Raw genomic sequence first — 20,177 nt, 5'->3', positions numbered from 1 at the left:
TAGTTCTGGTCATTTCAACAATTGTTCTATTTCTTCTTTCAGATACACCATTTTGTTGAGGAGTATACCCTGCTGTAAGTTGCTTCTGAATGCCTTCATTTTTGCAATATTCTTCAAATTCTCAACTTGTGTACTCACCTCCTCGATCACTTTTGATGCTGCAACCTTTTTGCTTCGCAACAAGGGCTTTAAATTTCTTGAATGTAGCAAATGCTTCTGATTTTTCTTTCAAGATATAAACCCAGGTCATTCTTGAGAAATCATCAATAAAGATTAGAAAATACCTTTGACTTCCAAGAGATAGAGTCTTCATTGGTCCACAAATGTCAATATGAATTAGTTCCAAAAATACACTTGCTCTCCAAGACACCCCTTTTGGAAAAGACTTCCTGTGCTGCTTTCCCATTATACAACTTTCACATGTATCCACCTCAGTATGTATCTCAGGAAGGCCTTGCACCATGTCCTTTTTCTCGAGAAGCTTTAAACCATGAAAATTCAAGTGAAAAAATCTTTTGTGTCAAGTCCATGAATCATCTACAATTTCATTTTTTAATGCATTGTAATGAAATTGCAAAGGGAAGTTTCTTTTTATCATCTTTACTTCAACAATGACTTGATTTGGCTCAAAATTATCATAAATCTTGCAATAATTATCTCTAAACACAAGAGAATAACCATTTTCCATGAGTTGACCAACACTAAGCAAATTTTCTTCCAAGTCAGTAACATAAAGAACATCATGAATTTGCTTACCGCATCCTTTCATGTTGATCGAAATAGTACCTTTACCTTTCGTATCAACTAAGGTTCCATTCCCCATCTTCACTTTAGTAGTGATGCTATTATTAATTGAGAGGAAAGTTTTTTCATCTCCAGTCATGTGATTACTACAACCACTATCAACATACCATTCATTACTTTTTGTTGAAGCATCAGATTTAGAAGCAAAGAAAAGATTTTATTCCCTTTCTTCCTCATGTTTTTCACAAAAATTTGTTTGCTCCCGTTTCTTGTGCCAACAATCCTTTTCAACGTGGTCAAACTTTTTACAAAAGTTACATTGGGGCTTGGCTTTGTGCCAATATTTTTCTGCATTGTGATTAGTCTTTTTGCAAACTTTACAAAAAAGACTAGAGTTTTTCTCACATTTTTCTTCAACCTTCTTGGAAGAACCATCACGATCTTGCTTCTTTTTTGGCTTTTGATTTTTCTTCTGATAATTTTTTGAGAAATTTTGAGAACTCTCATTTATTTTAGACTAGAAAGTCGTCTCTTTGGCTTGATCTTCAAGAAAAAATCTTCGCTTCTCGTGTGCACGAAATGATCCAACTAGCTCTTTGATGGAAAGCTTAGAAAGATCTTTCGTCTCCTCAGTGATAGCAACGAAGTACTCATACTTTTCTGTGACACCAATTAGAATCTTTTCCACAACTTGTTGGTCAGAAATTGTATCACTATGATTTCTCATTTCATTAACAATATTCATGACTCTTGTGCAATATTCATCAATTTTTTCAGATTCTATCATCTTTAAATTTTGAAACTCTCTTCTAAGAGTTTGAAGATTTATAGTGCGTACCTTTTCGTCACCATACACCACAGTTTCCAGAAAATCCAAAGCTTCCTTTGCAGTCTCACAAGTAGCAATTTTTGCAAAATATGCTCTTGAGACTCCCATTTGGATTTTGCTCAAGGCTTTTGCATCTTGATGATACTTAGCCTCAAGATTTTTCATCTCTGTCGCTATAAGATCACCATCGTTGTCTGGCTCTTCAAAGTCATTTGCAACAATAGTCCACAAACCTTCAGCTTTCAAATGTGTTCTCATTCTTATCTTCCAGTATTCAAAATCAGTTCCATCAAAAAATGGAGTAAGAACAACTGAAGAATCAGCACCTTCATTTGTTTTGGATGCCATATTCTTTTCTTCACCTAACCCCAGTTTAAGAACGAAAACCTGCTCTTGATACCAATTTGTAGGAAATATGAAAGGAAAAATAATATCTTTAGAAAATGCTCAAGTTTATTATAGGCTACTTAAGGCCACTTAAGATGATTACAATCATCAACTACATCACTATTTATACTACTCAAAAAAGAAAACAAAAATCTTGCACAAATAACTAAATACATGTATCACAATTTACCAGATACATGTACTACGAAATTCTAAAAAGACTAAGAGACAATTTTGGAAGACTAAACATTGATGCATTAATTCCAACAGATTATTCTGCTCGTCTCTATTTATGTAAAAATATTACTATTATCATAATTTAAATAGTTATTGCACCCATTAATGGATTTCTCTAACTAAAACTAGTTATCAAATAAATAAAGGAGCAGTTAGTTGAATCAAATGATGAAAGTGAAAAACTAGATCAAATAAATTTTCTGTGTACTTTGAATTTGTAAGTTGAAATTTAAGTTGTTACTTACTTTACTAGCCTTATTTCTAAGTAGTAGTGGTGTAGTAAAACTTGGTGGTTTAATAGATTAGAGTTTATAGTCTTTGAAGAGATAATACTTGAGTGAACAACGTACAGTGAGTTAGTCCCCGAGATTAATCAAATTGTAATATGAAACTGTTCTTTGAAGTCTAATGAAGTTCTGTTGAGAATCCTACTCAGAATAGGTTGTGTTTTTTTCTCCCCTGAATCGGGAGGTTTTTCACAATAAACGTTTATATGATAAAGCGATCTATTGAAATAATTGGTCATTAAAATTTTTGCAACATTATATTTATGCAAGAATTGAACAAACATGAATATTTATGGCTTACATAAAAAAAAAAAAAAAAGTTTATACTTGTTTTATGCATGTATGAAAAATTATAGCTTGTTAGTCATTAATGTCAGGGATGACAAACTGGGCGGGTTGGGTCTAACCCATATAAAACCACACAGGTTTTACCTCACTTCACTATAATAACCTTCCAGTTATTTTCACCGTACCTTTCTGCAATCTTTTCATTATGTAGATCATTTTTTAAACTACCCCAAGTCATCATTTATAACTTGGTGGGACTGGTACTTCAGTTATTTAGTCATTTGTTTGGGTTTTGTGCAAGCATTTATGTTTTGAAGCTTTTAAAATTTGAACGATTGACTTTGATCAAAAGAGTTTAGGTAGATGGACTCATAAGATAATTCTAACAGTTGATTAGCTCTAGAACATCGAGTCTGGTCTAAAAGGATGTTCAGTGCATATCCCTAGGCTTACATGCTCATTCTGACCCCCATGTGGAAGTTAACTTAAAATGTAGTTTGAGTGTGGGATTCATTTTTCATAAATACAACCTCAGTTGAAAGTTTTGACATATCCGATGGGTTCAGAGTATAGAATTTGATGGGTTAGTATATCTCATTTGTATGTACAAGGTTCCAAACTAATCCTAAGCACCCGAGCAGAGTTTGTTCGGACTTGGCTAAATTTTCAGGTGCCTCATACTGATGCACACTCTTTTGCAGCCCAAGTATCGGTTAAGAGGTCTCCTCTTTAGCGGCTAAGGGTGTACTTTCGCCGGTTTAGCAGCCATGGCTTTGCTTGAGCAATCGCTGCATTAGTGGGCAAAGGCTCGCTATGGAATTATTTACCAAACTAAGTCATTATATAAAATAATTTACCAAAATAATATATTTTTTCAAAATTTTACAAAATTAGTATAAACGTATTTCACAGTAACGTTTTAGGGTATATTTCAAGTTTTAAAAACTAACGGTGTTAGGTTGATATACGTTACTGTGAGTAACGTTTTACTCCTAAAACGTTTTTTTGAGTAACGTTTTACTCCTAAAACCTTACTGTGAGTAACGTTTTAAGAGTAAGACGTTACTCACAGTAACGTTTTAGGAGTAAAATGTTACTCACAGTAACGTATATCAATCTGACGCCGTCAGCTTTTAAAAAATAAAATATACCCTAAAACGTAACTGTGAAATACGTTTATACTAGTTTTGTAAAATTTAAAAAAAACATATTATTTTGATAAATTACTTTATATAATGGCTTAGTTTGGTTAATGCTTCGCTCGCTATGGGTAGTCGACCTGCGTCTAGACCGCTTTAGTGGTAGATTCTACTTTTGTGATGCCGTGGTGCTAATTGCAAGTAATGCCCATCTTGTTGAGCTTTTTCTCTTATGTTAAAATCGATTATACGAGCTTTAGACCTTTCAAATTGAGTTGCTTCTTATTGGGTATTGGTGGAGCTTCATTTTGGACCCTTGGGGAAGTCTTTTAGGTCCGTTTCAAAGGTAAATTCTTGCTCCCAAGACATTTTCTTTCCCTTTAATGGTGTTCTTAAAGCCTTTTCTGAGAATATGTTACATAAGATTATTTCTTTCTTTTCTATGCCTCAATTCTGTGCCATTCTGGAAGACTAAACTTATTAGGACATTTTGACAGAGTTAATCACTGTATAGGTCCCACATTCCCATTTTGACTTAATTTCTGGGTCCATTCTAATTGTTGTGACCTTATTTTTGATAGTGTGGCAGTGATTGGAGTTTTTATGTTGTGGCCTTATTTTGGTAGTGTGACAGCAATCAAAGGCCTTTATGACGGTGAAAGCTCCAAAATTGTGCTTTTGGAGTGTGCACGATCTGCATTGAGGTAGGTTGTGGCCTCCTAGTCTTTGATTGAGCTTACAAATGTAAATTCATGGTGAATCGCTAGAATTGGGGTTGGCTTTGTATTTTATTATGCTCATTTAGGTGTTTCTCGAGATATTTTGGGAGTGCTCCTATGTATATGCTCCTATTAGTTTTTTGTTGGTCTTAGCCTACCACTACAAAACAAGGCATATCTTGCTATAAATTTTTTTTTTTAGCTAAATATTATATTTTTCGTGGCTAAACACTTCAGTTACAATATTTTTTTTCGTAGCAAGATGTAGGGTGGCTAATAGTTAAATACAAACTTAAAATGGCCTGTAGATAAGTACTTATACTTATTGCTACAAAAATATTGTGGTGTAGTTGCGATGTAAAAAAGGTTTTGCCACGAATAATATACTTATAGCAAGTAATTTTATTCTTGTGCCACAATTAATAAAATTTGTAGCTATCTTTATATTATAGCTACCAGGTGTTGTAGTGTAGCAAAAAGTTAATTCATATGCCATGCAAACATTAATTTTGTGGTTATTTCTATAATTTAGTCTTGTGGCAATAGTACTCTGTGAATTAAATATTTGCCACAAGTACTTTTATATTGTAACAAAAAACTCATAACTATAGCCGTGAAATCTATAGCTAAAGAATCATTATTTGCTAGGAAAAGTGAAATATTTTAGCCATGCTCTTAATACGTTGCAATTATATATAGTAGTATATATCTAGCTACAAATTCAACATTTCATGGCTAAAAGTATATCCTTTATAGCTCACAAGATATAAATTGTAGCAAAAGATTTTCTTCAATTACTATGAAAATGAGAATACATATACATTACAATTTGCGTGGCAATTATTCTATCTACCGAATGAAAATTCTACCACAAATATTGTTAGCCGCAAAAGATTATTTTTGAAATGAAATATATAGAGAATTATAACACAATATCTTAAATTGTACTAAAAATACAATATATTAGAGAAGAGATTTAATAAATTTCAACAAAATACATTTAAAATAGTGAAATAGATAAATAAACTTTTACAAGTGAAAAAATTAATAATTCATGTCCTCGTCCGTTATTTTTCCATAAGCTGCAATAACAATTAAAAAAATGAATAAGAAGATTCATTTAAAAGAATTGAATTTTATTTTTTATATAATACTAGAGGAGTTTCTCCAATCTTTTGATAATTAAAATAATCATTATTACTAGTTGAATTTAGAGAATGAAATAAGAGTCTTTCAACTCTGTTGTAAATATAGTTTGCATCTTACAATCTAGTTCTTGGATCATGCAGATTCATCTTATTCCCAATTGAATGTTTGACATCTTACAATATACCTACTTCATCCTTTCGCTGCACCTACTAAGCTCAACAAGGTGATCTTTGGAAACTAGAACAATTTTAGAAATATGCCAGACAATGGAAGCCTTATAAATTACTAGAGTACTTAAAAAGCAAGCCTATTAATTTCATATTTTTAAATGTTATTCATTTCATGTGTGAGCCTCAAATCATATTAATCTAGTTAAAAGATAAGAAATGCTAATCAACGACAAACAACAAAGGAATAATCACATTCAATAATCAATCTTGCAGTATGTTCCCTTAGAAAGAAAAAAAAAATTGCAATCAACCAATTCTCTATTATATGTATGTCAAGTCAATCTCCAACTATTGGTGCTTCTAGCTCTATGAATAGCAGATAGAATAAAAATTTTACATTCCAAGTATGTGTCTCGTGGAAATACGAAAAGCTTTTAAGGAAAGATTCAAGTGACGATCTTCTTTTTGAAAATTAAATATGTTTAGTTGGAAACTAAAGGAGATGCATACATATACAATGAGAAAATAAAAATACTCACAACAAAGGTATGGAAGACATTTTCAGCATTCCTTTCAAATGGTGTGGCACAAAAGTTGAGAATTTGAAAAATCCATTCTTGTTCCTGAACATTATTGAATCAGTAAAGAATTCACAACATCCCATCAATTTAGTTTAAGATGTTCTCTCAGGCATTTAGTCAAACACTTGTAGGGAAAAATATGACATGGTAACATTCCTACAAATCTTTCTTCAACAAACTCATTTCCTATTACAACACCATAGAAAATCACTATAATTAGATTTCAAGTCTTTCACTGTGAACACATAGGCCAAAAACAAATGCGCAATAAATAAACATAATTCAATTCATCTGTGAAATCAAAATGTACTACTCTAAAAAGAAGTAACTATTCAGATCCAAAATAAAAATTATTGAGAGAGAAAAAAAAAGAGAGAGACAGAGAGAGAGTCAAGCAAGAAAACAATTTATTTTATATAAATTCTCATAAAGCTGCTTGAGAAAATTGGGGAAGGGGAATGAACTTGAATATTTTGCTTTTGAGAGAGGGAGGCCGTAGGGAATAGGATTTTGAGAGGAAAAGATTTAAACAAATAGTTTGTCATATTTTTAGTCCAAATCTCATTTATAATGTTCATGTATTTAGTAATATTATTATTTTTTAGAGTTAAATATAATTAGTGATGAAATAATTTTAAATGATTTAGATTTTCAATAGTAGAGATAAATATCTATTATTAATGAATAATAATATGATATTTGAAGCAAATGTTGTCATATAGTTAACATTTGTATTAAGCGCTATTGTTTTAACAATATTTTTATACCATTTTTAATAACATTATGTGACAAATAATTTTTATTTATGACACTAATCCTAAATATCACTCAATAGATTACATCGTATATTTCTTTTTTTTATTTATTTTATCAGGTTCAACTCAATAGCTAATTCTAATTATTTAATTAAGAAATTTAACTATTAGTCGTTAAAAAATATATTTAAAAAATTATTTTCTTGCTCGAAACTTAAACTACAATTCCAATAAGTATTGAAATAAAAAAATTAATTTCAAAATGACAGAATCTATTATTTTAGTTTGTTATTTATTATTGAAGTTGTGACACATTGTTATTTATTCATTTAACTATATTAAAAACTTATAACTATAAAGTAAAATCTCGTAATACTAAATCAAATCGAATTATATAAGAGCATCTAAGTAGATTAATTGAGACATTATTCTAATAATATATATAGGTACGAGCCAAAAAGAAATTTCTAAAGCATTTTTTCACAATAAATATGAGTGAACTTTGATTCGATTTGTATAAATTCATTTTAAATAGTCAATTAAACTTAACTAAATATAATCTAAATATAAATTACATTTGAAACTTACAAATTAAACAATATAAAATTGCACCACATGAAATAATCAGTACCTAAATACATTAAATGGGTAAAGATATTGTCTCAATTAAACAAGTTCAAGTCAAATAGTAATTTTTAAAATAGTTGATCAAGTTGAACATGAGTGAAACTTAATGCAATTTTTAACTTTAAACTCTATATAATATCACTTGATCAAATTCCATTAGATTATATTTAAACTAATAAGTATATCTGAAAAATTGAATCGAATGAAATATTTATTTATATTGTTTTAATAAATAGGTTCGAATCGAATAACAGTTACATATTCTCGAAGCACCTGATCAAGATGTAGCCTAAATTTGAATTAGTGAAGTTGATTTTATTAAAATTTGATATAATTAGTTGGTCAAAGTTAATTGTATAATAACATCTTATTTATTTAAATTATTTTTGGAATTTAATATTAAAACCTTGAAAATTGAATAGAATAGAAAGATGAACACCGCTAATTATACTAATTCGATAATGTATTGTTAGATAGTAGAATTTTGAGTTACGAGACATATAATAGTTATATAATCTCATGTCGTATGATTTTATAATAATGATTCTCTTTAATTTACTTTTTGACCTTAGTTGGTACATTAGTCTACAATTCAAACAATGTTTTGATGAGTAATTCATTTTATGATCCGATGTAACAACTTGCCTATGACAGCATATTAATATTTAATTCTATGGAATATAAATATTCATCTAATTAGAAAAATTCGTTGTAATTGATTATTGTTATTATATTAGTACTATTATAATTGTAACTTTAATTGTTCGAAATAATAATTGATGAGGCAAAAAGTTTATTAATACTACAATAATTATAATTCACGATAAAAATAAGCAATTAATTACAAATTTTATCACAACAATGACTATTTTATTTTTTCATTACAAATAATTATAGCAATAAAGTCCATTATAAACATAATTTTTATAACTTAAAGGAAAAGTAGTTATTTAGCCACAATAATTTATTTCAAATAATGTATTGCGGCGAAAGGTTTTATTTCAATTGAATTTTTAGTTCATGGGAAAAATAAATAATTAGCTACAAGTTTACTATAGCCAACATATTTATGGGTAATTATTTAATTACTGCTATAATTTTCAAAAACTCGAAGCATAAATATTTATTTAGCTATATTAGTTTGTCTTAAATATATTTATCGTGGCTCAAAGAATACTATTTGATATAATAAGTTCCAACGGGTGGCTTAAGTTAAAACTTAGCTACAAAATTTTGCTATAGCAAAATACATGTGGCTAGCAAAAATATTTATTTAGCTACAATATTTTTTAAAAAAATAAGATACTGTGACTAAAAAGTGATTATTGCTACGATGAATCTTAACTCGTGGCAAATATTAATTATTAGCTACAAAGTTTTATCATAGAAAAAAACTTATGCCTATTTTATTTAACTATTGCCACAATTTATTATAACTTGAAGCAAAATATTTTATTAAGCTACATTAATTTGTTACAAAAAATTTCTAGTCACTAAAGACTACTATTGCTACAATAATATTTATCACGTAGCAAAAATTGATGAACAGCTACAGAATTATATTGTAGCAGTAAATTTGTAGCTATTTAGGTAATTATTGCCACGACTATTAATAATTAAAACAAAAATAAAATATAGCATCGTTAATTTGATTTTTGTGGCTAAGAATTTTTATGAATTGTCGATAGCTATGAAATTCAAAATATTGTGACTAGTACTAGGCAATAGTTATAATATTTGAATTCATAGCTTAGATTTTGTAGCTATAAATATATTTTGTTGTAGTGTACGCTTAGTTTAATGATTGCCTTAGACTCGTGTGTTGGAGTCTATAAGCCTTAGAATTCTTCCGACTTCGCTTCAGACAACTTATGTCCCTATAGACTGATATATCAGGCTTGAGTCTGGTTGTGATCCTTAGCTAGGTAACTAATAAACTCTAATGGCCTTTTCATCCACATTTTACCGTTGTGATCGACTCACACCTTTTCATGCGATATTTCAAGCTTTGGTTGGCTATTTGAGGTTGAATCTTGGATTTGGAGCTGGAGTGAGTCTTGAGAAACTCTAGAGATGCTTCCTTTCTATGGTATGAGTAAGTTGGGGGTTACCAAAGATATTTGGATTTATTTACCACATTTGAGGTATGTATTATTCTTTATCATCCTAGTTTTGAAGGCCCTCTGTATTGTATCTTAGTCAGGTTTGAGGCCCTGGTGTACCCTTTATTAGCTAGGTTTGAGGCCCTGGCATACCTTCTATTACCAGGCTTGAGGCCTTGGCGTGTATCCGTGGTCATAGTTTGAGGCCTTTACTCATCTTTTAGACTTGATTTGAGTCCACGCCCACCTCTATTAGTCGGGTTGGAGTTCTGACTTGGTGATTCTTTGGGTTCTTGGGTTGACTTTATCACGGTTTGAGTTTGTGGATGGCCGTGGAGAATATGAAGGTGATCTAAAGCTTAGCTAGTAGTCCCGTAGCTTTTCTATGATTCCACCTAGCTTATGGGGTCCATTTGGGTGATTTAATTATAATTGTGCAAGAGTGTAGCTTTTGAGCTTATGGGGCCCAGTTAGGTATTAGTTAGATATTTGCTTTCTGTTTATTTGTGTTTCCTACTTATGATTTTCGATACTTTTTTCTTTTCATGATTTCTTATTATTTCCCTTTCAAGTTTCCATTTTTGTTTTTACTTTCCAAGTTTAGTCAACTTATAATGCATATTGTGCACCTATTGTTTAAGTGCTTATACTATCGTCTGCATTTGGTTTTGTGATACAGGTGTGAGCACTAGTTGCCAATGTTGATATCAAATCGATTATAGGGACTTTCATAGACGAGGGTGAGCTTATCATATCTTGGATCAACATGTCTTTTTCTAATATTTTATCTGTATGTTCCTTTGTTTTTTAGACAAGTTTGTATATATTTTGTTCCACTATATATATTTGTTTTTGTTCTTACCATCCGTTGTTGCCTATAATGTATATCATGTATCTCTTGTTTTTTGTTGTTTTTACAATGTATGTCTTTCACTTGTCATTCCAGGTTATAGGTCTCATCTGGTAGGTTAGAGTAAGTGTTATCAGGACTTAAGTTATTGGGTCGTGAAAAGCTGGTATCAGGATCACGTTCACTAATGTCGCTTGTACAGAGCTAATGTCTAGTAGAGTCCTCAAGATCAGTGCAGAGATATTTGTATCCTCTCTTTTGGAGGTTATAGTACATCTTTTGGAAAATTCTCTCTTTTGTATCCGTATTGTGCATCGTGTATCTTATAAGTTTCTTAGAATCGTACTTGCTTCACTTTTTACAAGATGGATCACATATGGAGCTTGGTGAAAATAGATGATGCACCCGAGCCATATGGTAAGGCCCCAACAACTAGGGGCGGGGGAATACCTTGAGTTCATGTGAGGGATACAACACTACTCCAGGGAAAATAGAGGACTCTAGAGAAGGAGGGGCCATGACCAACCTAGCCACCATCAAGACCAGTTGTGGCTCTAGACTTGCAAACCGCTATCGTTAAATTATTATCCATACCAGGGGAATGCAACACACTTCATTGTAGAGACCCTCATAACTAGGTTGAACTAGAGTTTCTCAAGTGTTTCATGAGTTAATAATGTGTTAGAATAGTGAATTTTAATGTTTGAAGTCAGTTTGGTAAGTTTGGAAGTCAAACGTCAAGCGATGACCAAGACATTTGGAAACTAGCCTTGTGTGTGTGTGCTAGTGTGTCCTTGTATGTTGTATGTTTTTTTGTGTGATGTTTGGAGTCTAAAAGAAGTGGGGATGACCGTAACACATAGAGAGACATGTTTACGTTCAAAACTTCTGGTTACGACACCCCAAGGACCAAAATAGAGGTCCTTGAGGAGAACCCAAACATTGGCCAACAAGCTGCCCAAGGCAGCAGGATTTATACATGAAAGGAACATGTACGCGTCGAGGACTTGTTCCTCCCAAGTCCAAATTCTACCTCTGTGTCATGGACATGTGCATACTCTACTGTTTCAAAATTTAATTCCAAAAATCTTGTGGGAAAAGCTTCGCGGTGAGGACTTATTTCCCGATGATAATTCCAAAAATTTAAGTTACGTTTGACTTGTCTACAAAGGTTCAATTGATGTAGGCATATTTTGAATATTTTGTTGTGTATTATATACTGATTTTAGGTCATTTTACACTCACTCCTCCATCAATTACCCTAAACCCTCAATTAGAAATAAAAAATTTCCAAAACCATCAAAAGTTCTTCTCTTCAAAAATTCTCTCAAGCCTCTATTGAAGGTCAAGGTCTTAGAGCTTGGACTATGGATGCCAACGGATTTGTTCTTCAAATCTCATGGGTTTTTTTATATTAAGGTATGGTAGTTCATCCTTGAACCTTCTTTCATTCAAGGAGTCATTTTTTAAGAGATTTCAAAAAGGGTTTTCAAACTTCAACTTTTTTTCTCTTTGACTCTAAGCATGGTTCTTTGCATGAAAATATTTTAATGATTGAAATCTGTTATTTTTAGTGTTACTTGATGATTTTAATGTCAAAACCCCAATGAACCCATGCTCATGCATATTTCCAACTTTTAGCTTATGAAGTGGATTTAGTGCTTATGTATAGATAATGTTAGAGTTGAGTTTATTATGTTGTATTTTGTGTTAGATATTGCCTATTCATGTTTTACTATGATGTTTTGACGAAATGTTGAGAAAAAGGTAGTAAAAGCTTGGATGAATGGTAAGTTGGTTATATTGCTTAGTTCTTCTTGTGAAGTAATCTTGAGTAATATGGTCCACCTTTGGTGGTGGTGTTTAATTAAAGTACATGAATTTATTTGTATAAATGTGTGTATTTAAACAATGGACTTGAAGGAATGAAATGTGAAGTGAAGTGATGACTATAATGTTTATGCATGCTATGTTTTATGAAGTTGTTAATCTGTATCTTGGAGATGTTATGTCTAAATGAAGTATATACATATGTGAAGTATAATGGATGTAGGCGTGAGAATGTTTAGAAGTCAATGTTATGGATTATGGTTATCATGTGAAAGTTGTGTCACATGTACTCATACACAACACTTTGAATGTATGAATGAAGTTTTGAATGAAATGGAGGATTTTGTAGGGTAGACACTCTTCATGAGTAGAAATGAAGTGTCTAGAATATCCCTATTGTTCATATAGTATGAGAAGGGGTATTTTGGGGTGAACACTCTTCGTGAGTTGAGATGAAGTGTTTAGTATCAACCTCATTATTCCCAAGAGCTTTCTAATATAGGTTGGAGGTTGGATACCCTTTGTGAGTTGAGATGTGGTGTTCAAAAGTAACCTGCAGGGATAAGTAACCTTCGTTAGTTGAGATGTGGTGCTAAATAGCTATCCCTTAACCTATATTTAATGAATTTTTAAGACTCTGTGGGAGAGTTATGCGTAGCATCGAAAGGAATTGAATAAGGGGAAAATACACTTCGTGAGTAGAGATGTTGTGCTCAATATGCCTCTTGAGATGAGTACTCCTCGTTAGTAGAGAATGAGTTACTTAGAAGCAATTTCCTTATCCCTTAACTATGCGCCTGTATAGGAGTAGTTATTGGGGGGGGGGGGGGAATCAATGTAAAGGCTCAAGAAGACCCTACCTTAGGCAAGTAGGATCCTGATCCAGTAGGGTTAATACTGAATTCCATGTCTAGCTCTCATGGTCCATGTCAATTAAAGCTAGCCCCACAAATGAATGTAATGAACTAAGTCTTCTAAAGGGTGTACTACTTAGGTTAGGTGGGTGGAATTGGACGCTATCTATCCATTGTACAAGTAGGCACTTAGAGGGAGTCTTGGTGTGTCCTTATATGAAAATGAATAAATGGGTCATTATGTGATATAAATGAAGTAATGCAACTTTATGTTTAATAAAAGTGAAGTATGTTGATTCTATGTTAAGATTCATGAAGTATGATGATTTATGTGTACGATTTATGAAGATTATGTAAATGATGAATTTGATGTGCCTAGTCTAAGGGAATCCTCATGAAGAACTAAGGTGGAAGCAATAGTATGGGATGCTACTTTCATATTGCACTAAGTGTAACTAGGGGGTGGTCTTGGAGGATGGTTCTTATGTGAAGTCCTTAAATGCAAGTATGTTCCTCTAGTGTATTTAATATTAAATGTTGACTTGTTAAATGAGATGAAACATGCCTATCCTTGGTAGCCTTAAGAATCACTTAGGTGTGTATTATTGAGATTGTATGGGTGGTTTCTTTATGTCTTACCCAAGTGAGTCTTAGGATAACTTTGGGTAGGAATAGACTTTATGATTGACGGGTTCACTGTAAAGTATAATCTTATGTTTAAATTATGGGAGTTTTACTTTATGTGTTAAATAATGATCTATTTGATGTTTGGTGACTATATTCATGAAAGTTTTGCTTAAATGGCATGAAAGATTTATTTCAACTAAAATGTCCTCTTTTACATGATTTTGCATAATGTCATTCTTAGTACAATGTTTGTACTAACCTCATACTTTTTTATGCTTTATAAGTACAGGTTGAAGGCAAGTGAAGGTTCCTAGAAGGCAAAGCTTGGGAAGTTGACTCTCTCAAGACTTGGTATGTCCTCATATATTCGAGAACATAGTCTATGTTTCTTTAGTTTCTTCTTTAAGACTTGTATAAGACTTATTATGTATTTCTTTCAACGTAAAGGTTTGTGACCCTATGATACTTAAGATGTGTCTTTAAGTTGGCTTGTGACGATGAGACTTATTCCTTAGTACTTTATAAAAGAGTTTCTTATTATCATTGTTGTGAAAAGATTAGTTCCGCACTACTTTTCATATCTTATGTAATAAATGATAGCTACAAGACATCTGTGAGGTCAAGTATGCCTTGTGACGACTCAAGAGTGCTCCTTTATTCTAGGGTGTACTTGCACGTCGTTACATTCATCTCCAGTTAGGCTATCCCCACAAGATCATTTTGTCGCAGCATCTCCACATGTAGAGATACTCCCAACATCCACTACTGACAACTAGTTATGGCACTAATGGCCATGTCATCAAAGAACCAAAAGATGCTCAAAGTGTTCTTGAGATTGTCACCGCTAAGATATTTTGGGCTATTAAGGAAGATGCTCCTTAACTTTAAACTACTTGTATTGAACGATTTTAACTTTAGGACTTGTGGATTCGATAGGACTAGACTTCACAACTTATCAGCTTTACAAGCCAACCAAATGGTTGTGGTATGCACTCATTGAGTGTAGACTAGATGAGTCAGCTTCTATGTCATTGATAGAATTTTTTTTAGGCATTCTTGGCAAGATTCATAACACAATTTTTCAGATATTGAATCCTGGAATAATTTAAGCTAAAACAGGGCTTTAAGAATGCATTTGAGTATTAAGCTCGGTTCCATTTGCTCTCTGGTCATGCCGTGATTATAATACCTATTTAGCGTAGGAGGGTTTGTTGTTTCATCTGTGGTTTTAGGCTACAAATTGAGATTGAGACAGAGTATGTGGATTTTAGGGAGGAAAATCCTAGATACTATGGACTGCATACTATAGAGGAGCTACATTGAGAGTTCCAAACAGGTAGCAACAAAAAAGCTCGTTGTGGGGGAAGCTCCATTGGGTCCCATTTTAGGGGTTGGGACTCTTATGACATACCTCACTAGCTACTTATGCAGGTTCAGTCTAGATGACTTATTCATGAAAAACTTTAGGCTTCAGAGTGGTTGGGGTGCATATAAGAGTTCTACGAGTTTTTATTTGGGTTTTTCAAGTTGTGGCCGACACTCGCAAAGTTGCCCTACTCAAGGTCATTTTGAGTGAGGTGATATTAATCATTGGACAATACACTATCCTTTATCCATATTCATCTCAGCTAGTGTTGGTAGTAGAACCCCTAGAACCAATAAGGGCTAATCTTTGAATAGGAAAAAGAGTGAATATGTAGCGTCTATGTCAGGATCGGTGGGGTGGTCACCAAGGTCTTGAAGAGGATCTTGAGAAGACAGGCCAAGCGGTAGGATGCATAGTGTAAAGGTGGAGAAGGTGATATACCGTGTTTTCACGGTATTATTATTACTTTTTCCTTAAATTTTAATGTGTCCAAAAGCCTTTTTGTGCTAATTTTATATAAGTTTCTCTTTATTTGCAGGAAATCTATCCAAAGATGAATGCGGAGATTTTGAGCGAAGAAATGCAGAAGAGACCACCTACGGAGCTTGTGACGGTCCGTCGTGCTTGTGACGGTCCGTAGGTGGCAGCGTAGTGCAGCTGCTGAAGGAAGATGGGGAAGTCTGACCAAGTTTGGGGTTACGAAGTCCATGACGGTCCGTCGTGTCTATGACGGTCCTTCCTGCAGGTTTGTCATGAAGTTTAGACAAGTAATCCCAGTACCCATATTCCAAGAGTTGAAGTATTTTGGAACGAAGACCCTCGACGGACCGTCCTGTTTGTGACGGTCCGTCATACTTGCCGTCGAGGGTATGAAGAGAGCAGCAGAAGAAATTGCACAAGTATGGGACAACGGAGTCCGTGACGGTTCGTCGTGACCACGACGATCCGTCGCAAGGTCCGTCGACCCAGCCGAATTTTGACAGATTTCCAACAAATAGAGTTCTTGTTTAATTAGGCATTTATTTTCTATCAATAGTTCGAAAAACCTCGTTTTTGAGGTTAGAATTTAGATCATTAGTAGACTCCGTATTGTTAGACACCTTTTGATTATCATTAGACTTTTTGTGAGATTATTGATTACTTTGAGATTCTTGCAAGTGATTATTGGTGGTTTTTGGTGATTAATCAAGCAAACATTCGGATTTTACACTTTCTCATTGAAGTAAGTACATGAATTCTTATATAATATATTTGAATATTGTGATTATGACTATGCGTAACTAAACTCCATAACTAGGGTTGTGGGAACCATAGGCAAATAATGAGGTAAACCTAACTAAAATAACAATTCTAGAATAGTGTCTTGCATGTATTAATATTTCTTTCGCTTAGAAGTCTTTTTAACGGATGGACAACGTTAGAACTCGCCTTAATGCTACTTGCCGGACCAAGGAGGAGATAATAGGAAAAGAATTATCAACATAGATTTAGTGTATTCTATCTAATAGGCTAGTATTGATTGGTACGAGGTAATAACTTAGTCAAATATCGAATATGATGCTTAATATGAGGTAAAGATAAGGGTTAGGATAGCAACACACGTAGACGGACCAAGGTGCAGAATGAGATTTTCTAGATGCCGGACCAAGGATTTAGAAATACATAACTTATCACTTTGCATGCAAGATACCAGGAAAGAATTGTTATAGTTAGAATTATCAAATTATGAACTTGTAGGGAACACGTAAACCCTAGTTACTTTGATTAATTGATTAAAATCCAACATTCAAAGCTGTTAAGTGTCTCTTTCAATTTAGGTAGTTATTACCATTCATTTAGAAATAGAAACCCCCATTTTATTGTTTTAACTTTCCAAGGAAGTCATTGACTAAACAAAAGTAATAATAGATTGAAGTTAAGTCTAGACTATTTTCCTCATGGGAACGATCCCAATCTCACTAGTTGGGTTATTTACTTGACACGATCGCTTTACTTCTTATTTGAGAAGTAAGTTTGAGCGTATCAAATTTTGGCGCCGCTGCCGGGGATTATAGCTTTTAGATTAACTTGATCTTATAACTATAGTTTAGTTGATATTTTCTTGATTTTACTTTGTTTTATTATTTTTGATTCTTTCAGAACTATCCTCCTTGTATGCCAAATACACGGAGAGGAAGGAGAACCCTTGTTTCCCTACGATCACGAATTAGAGCGTACATTACGCAATATGAATCGAAACTTGAGAATAAATGATGATGATCTAAACCAGAACATCCCAGCTCTGATTGATGTTCATGGTCAGTTGTTACCCGAAGCTCCGGGTGAACACCAACAGAGGGGACAAAATCCCGTTCCACGGCCCCAAGCATACTATAGAGGTTATGATAACATAGCAGACTCTGATGGGCCACTTGTCTTACCTCCTCTACCCACAGGCCACACCTTTGTGGTAATTAGTAGCCTGATGCAAATGCTCACTGCCAGAGGTTTGTTTTCAGGGCTACCTTCTGAGGATCCACATGCCCATATAGCTAAGGTAAGGGCAGTGTGTAAAAGCTGTGTAGGGAGGCCTGATTTGGATTTAGATGTAATAGGTCTCAAAGTGTTTCCTCTCTCACTGACGGGAGAGGCTGCTATGTGGTTCACTGAGCTCCCATACAACTCAATCTTCACTTGGAACCAACTAAGGGATGTCTTCTTAGCACACTACTATCCGGTCTCCAAGAAACTAAACCACAAAGACAGAGTGAACAACTTTGTGGCACTACCAGGAGAGTCAGTTAGTAGTTCTTGGGATAGATTCACCTCATTCTTGAGAAGTGTTCCAAATCACCATATAGATGATGAGTCACTAAAGGAATACTTCTATCGGGGACAGGATGATAATAATAAAGCGGTGTTGGACAATATAGCAGGTGGATCTTATGGGAAATGTCCTTATGCTGATATTGTTGAAAAATTAGAGAAAATCTCCCGGAATAATAAAACTTGGAGTACTAAGAAGTCTGATACCGGGAGAAACACCTTCTCAGTGCAGTCCACTCACAACCCAGCCACAAATGAGATTCGTGAAAAAATGGATCAGATGAGAAATAAGCTTGGGTTGGTATTAAAGCATGTCATTGGGGTGCAGAAAAGATAAATGCAGTCAACTACTTGTCGAAACCACCGCCACCTAATGATGAATGTTATTATGCGGAAGACACATATGCAATAAATGAGCAGACGGGGGGTTTCTGACCGAGCGCCCAAGGCTCAAATCATGATAATTGGCGCCAAGGCCAAGGGAACCAAGGTCGAATCTATGGTAACTACAATCGTGAGGGTCATTATGTCCGAGATGGAAACTACAACTACGACAATAACTTCAACAGGGGTAACCACGGTAACAGAAATGATAGGAATGATCCCTATGTCCCTCCTCAAAATCGTGAAGTTACTCCTAGGGATGGTGGAGATAGTATGGCGCGAGTTGAGGATATGTTGCACAAAATGATGAGGAGGTTTGATGCTAGTGATGAGCACATTAAAGAGTTAAGGTGCTATTTAGAAAGAATTGGGCAAAAATTCGATACACATGCAATATTGATTAAGCAGATCGAGTTGCAAATGGCCCAATTAACTGCGGCAGTGAACACACGGCAACCGGGCACTCTTCCTAGCAACACTGTCCAAAATCCAAAAAATGATGTGCACTGTATGACAATCACTACTCGGAGTGGTAAGCAAAACATTGACCCACCAATGTCATCTAATGAGAAAAAGGTGAGAAAGGATGATGATAAGGTGGTAAAGGGTAGTGGTGAAGCAGAAGAGAGTACTGGAAAAGATGCAGAAGTCCCTATGAAGGTAATTTCCATGCCTAGACCACATCACCCTTCCCTCAGAGATTAGTGAAAAAGACCGAGGATAGTAAATATCAGCGTTTTATAACAATGCTGAAGCAGCTTTCTATCAATGTCCCTTTGGTAGAAGCTCTTGAACAAATGCCCGGTTATGCCAAGTTTATGAAAGATCTTGTTACAAAGAAAAGATCGGTCACTTTCGAGGATGATGATAGACTGCAACATTGTAGTGCTATTGCTACAAGATCTCTCGTACAAAAGAAAGAAGATTCGGGTGCATTCACTATTCCTTGTACAGTCGGGTCATTACATTTTGCGAAAGCATTATGTGATCTGGGGGCAAGCATAAATCTCATGCCCCTCTCGATTTACAAGAAGTTGGGTTTGGGTGACCCAAAACCCACTGCGATGCGGCTAGTGATGGCTGATCGAACAGTGAAAAGGCCTATAGGGATACTCCATGATGTGCCAGTAAAAGTGGAGTCATTCATATTTCCAGCAGATTTTTTTATTCTTGATTGTGAAGTCGATTTTGAAGTGCCTATTATTCTTGGGAGGCCATTCCTTGCTACAGGTAGAGCCGTAGTTGATATGGAAAGGGGCAGATAAAATTTCGGTTGAACAATGAAGAAGCGACCTTCAACGTTTGTAGGACCACAAGGCAGAGTGGTGAGCTCCAATCAGTATCAGCCATATACCACAAAGAAAAGATGAAGAAGGAGAATGAAGAAAAAAGTGTAAAACAAGAGTTTATGGTTGGAGATTCGGTACTTTTAGATAAATCTGGGTTG

At 34.0% G+C, this 20,177-nt stretch overlaps 1 protein-coding gene and 1 long non-coding RNA gene across 2 annotated transcripts; both read right to left on the bottom strand.

The window, feature by feature from the left end:
* Window positions 1-1,261: 1,261 nt before the first annotated feature.
* On the bottom strand, window positions 1,262-1,921 carry LOC138337500 (uncharacterized). Its single transcript, XM_069287414.1, has one exon. It carries the CDS (start codon window positions 1,919-1,921, stop codon window positions 1,262-1,264), a length of 660 nt encoding a protein of 219 aa, XP_069143515.1.
* Window positions 1,922-5,510: 3,589 nt separating this feature from the next.
* Window positions 5,511-7,086, bottom strand: LOC112941833 (uncharacterized). The gene is made up of 2 exons (XR_003247475.2): window positions 5,897-7,086; window positions 5,511-5,712 (listed from the first exon to the last, which is right to left on the bottom strand). It is a non-coding gene; the product is annotated as an uncharacterized lncRNA (long non-coding RNA).
* Window positions 7,087-20,177: the final 13,091 nt, after the last annotated feature.

Source organism: Solanum lycopersicum, chromosome 7 (assembly GCF_036512215.1).
Source record: "Solanum lycopersicum chromosome 7, SLM_r2.1".
Lineage (NCBI taxonomy): Eukaryota > Viridiplantae > Streptophyta > Magnoliopsida > Solanales > Solanaceae > Solanum > Solanum lycopersicum.
The sequence above is the reverse complement of the archived record's forward strand: the minus strand, read 5'-3'. Positions and strand labels throughout refer to the sequence as shown.

Bases quoted from the DNA above. Each gene is read 5' to 3' on its own strand.
- LOC138337500 (XM_069287414.1), bottom strand. From the start codon at position 1,921: ATGGCATCCAAAACAAATGAAGGTGCTGATTCTTCAGTTGTTCTTACT.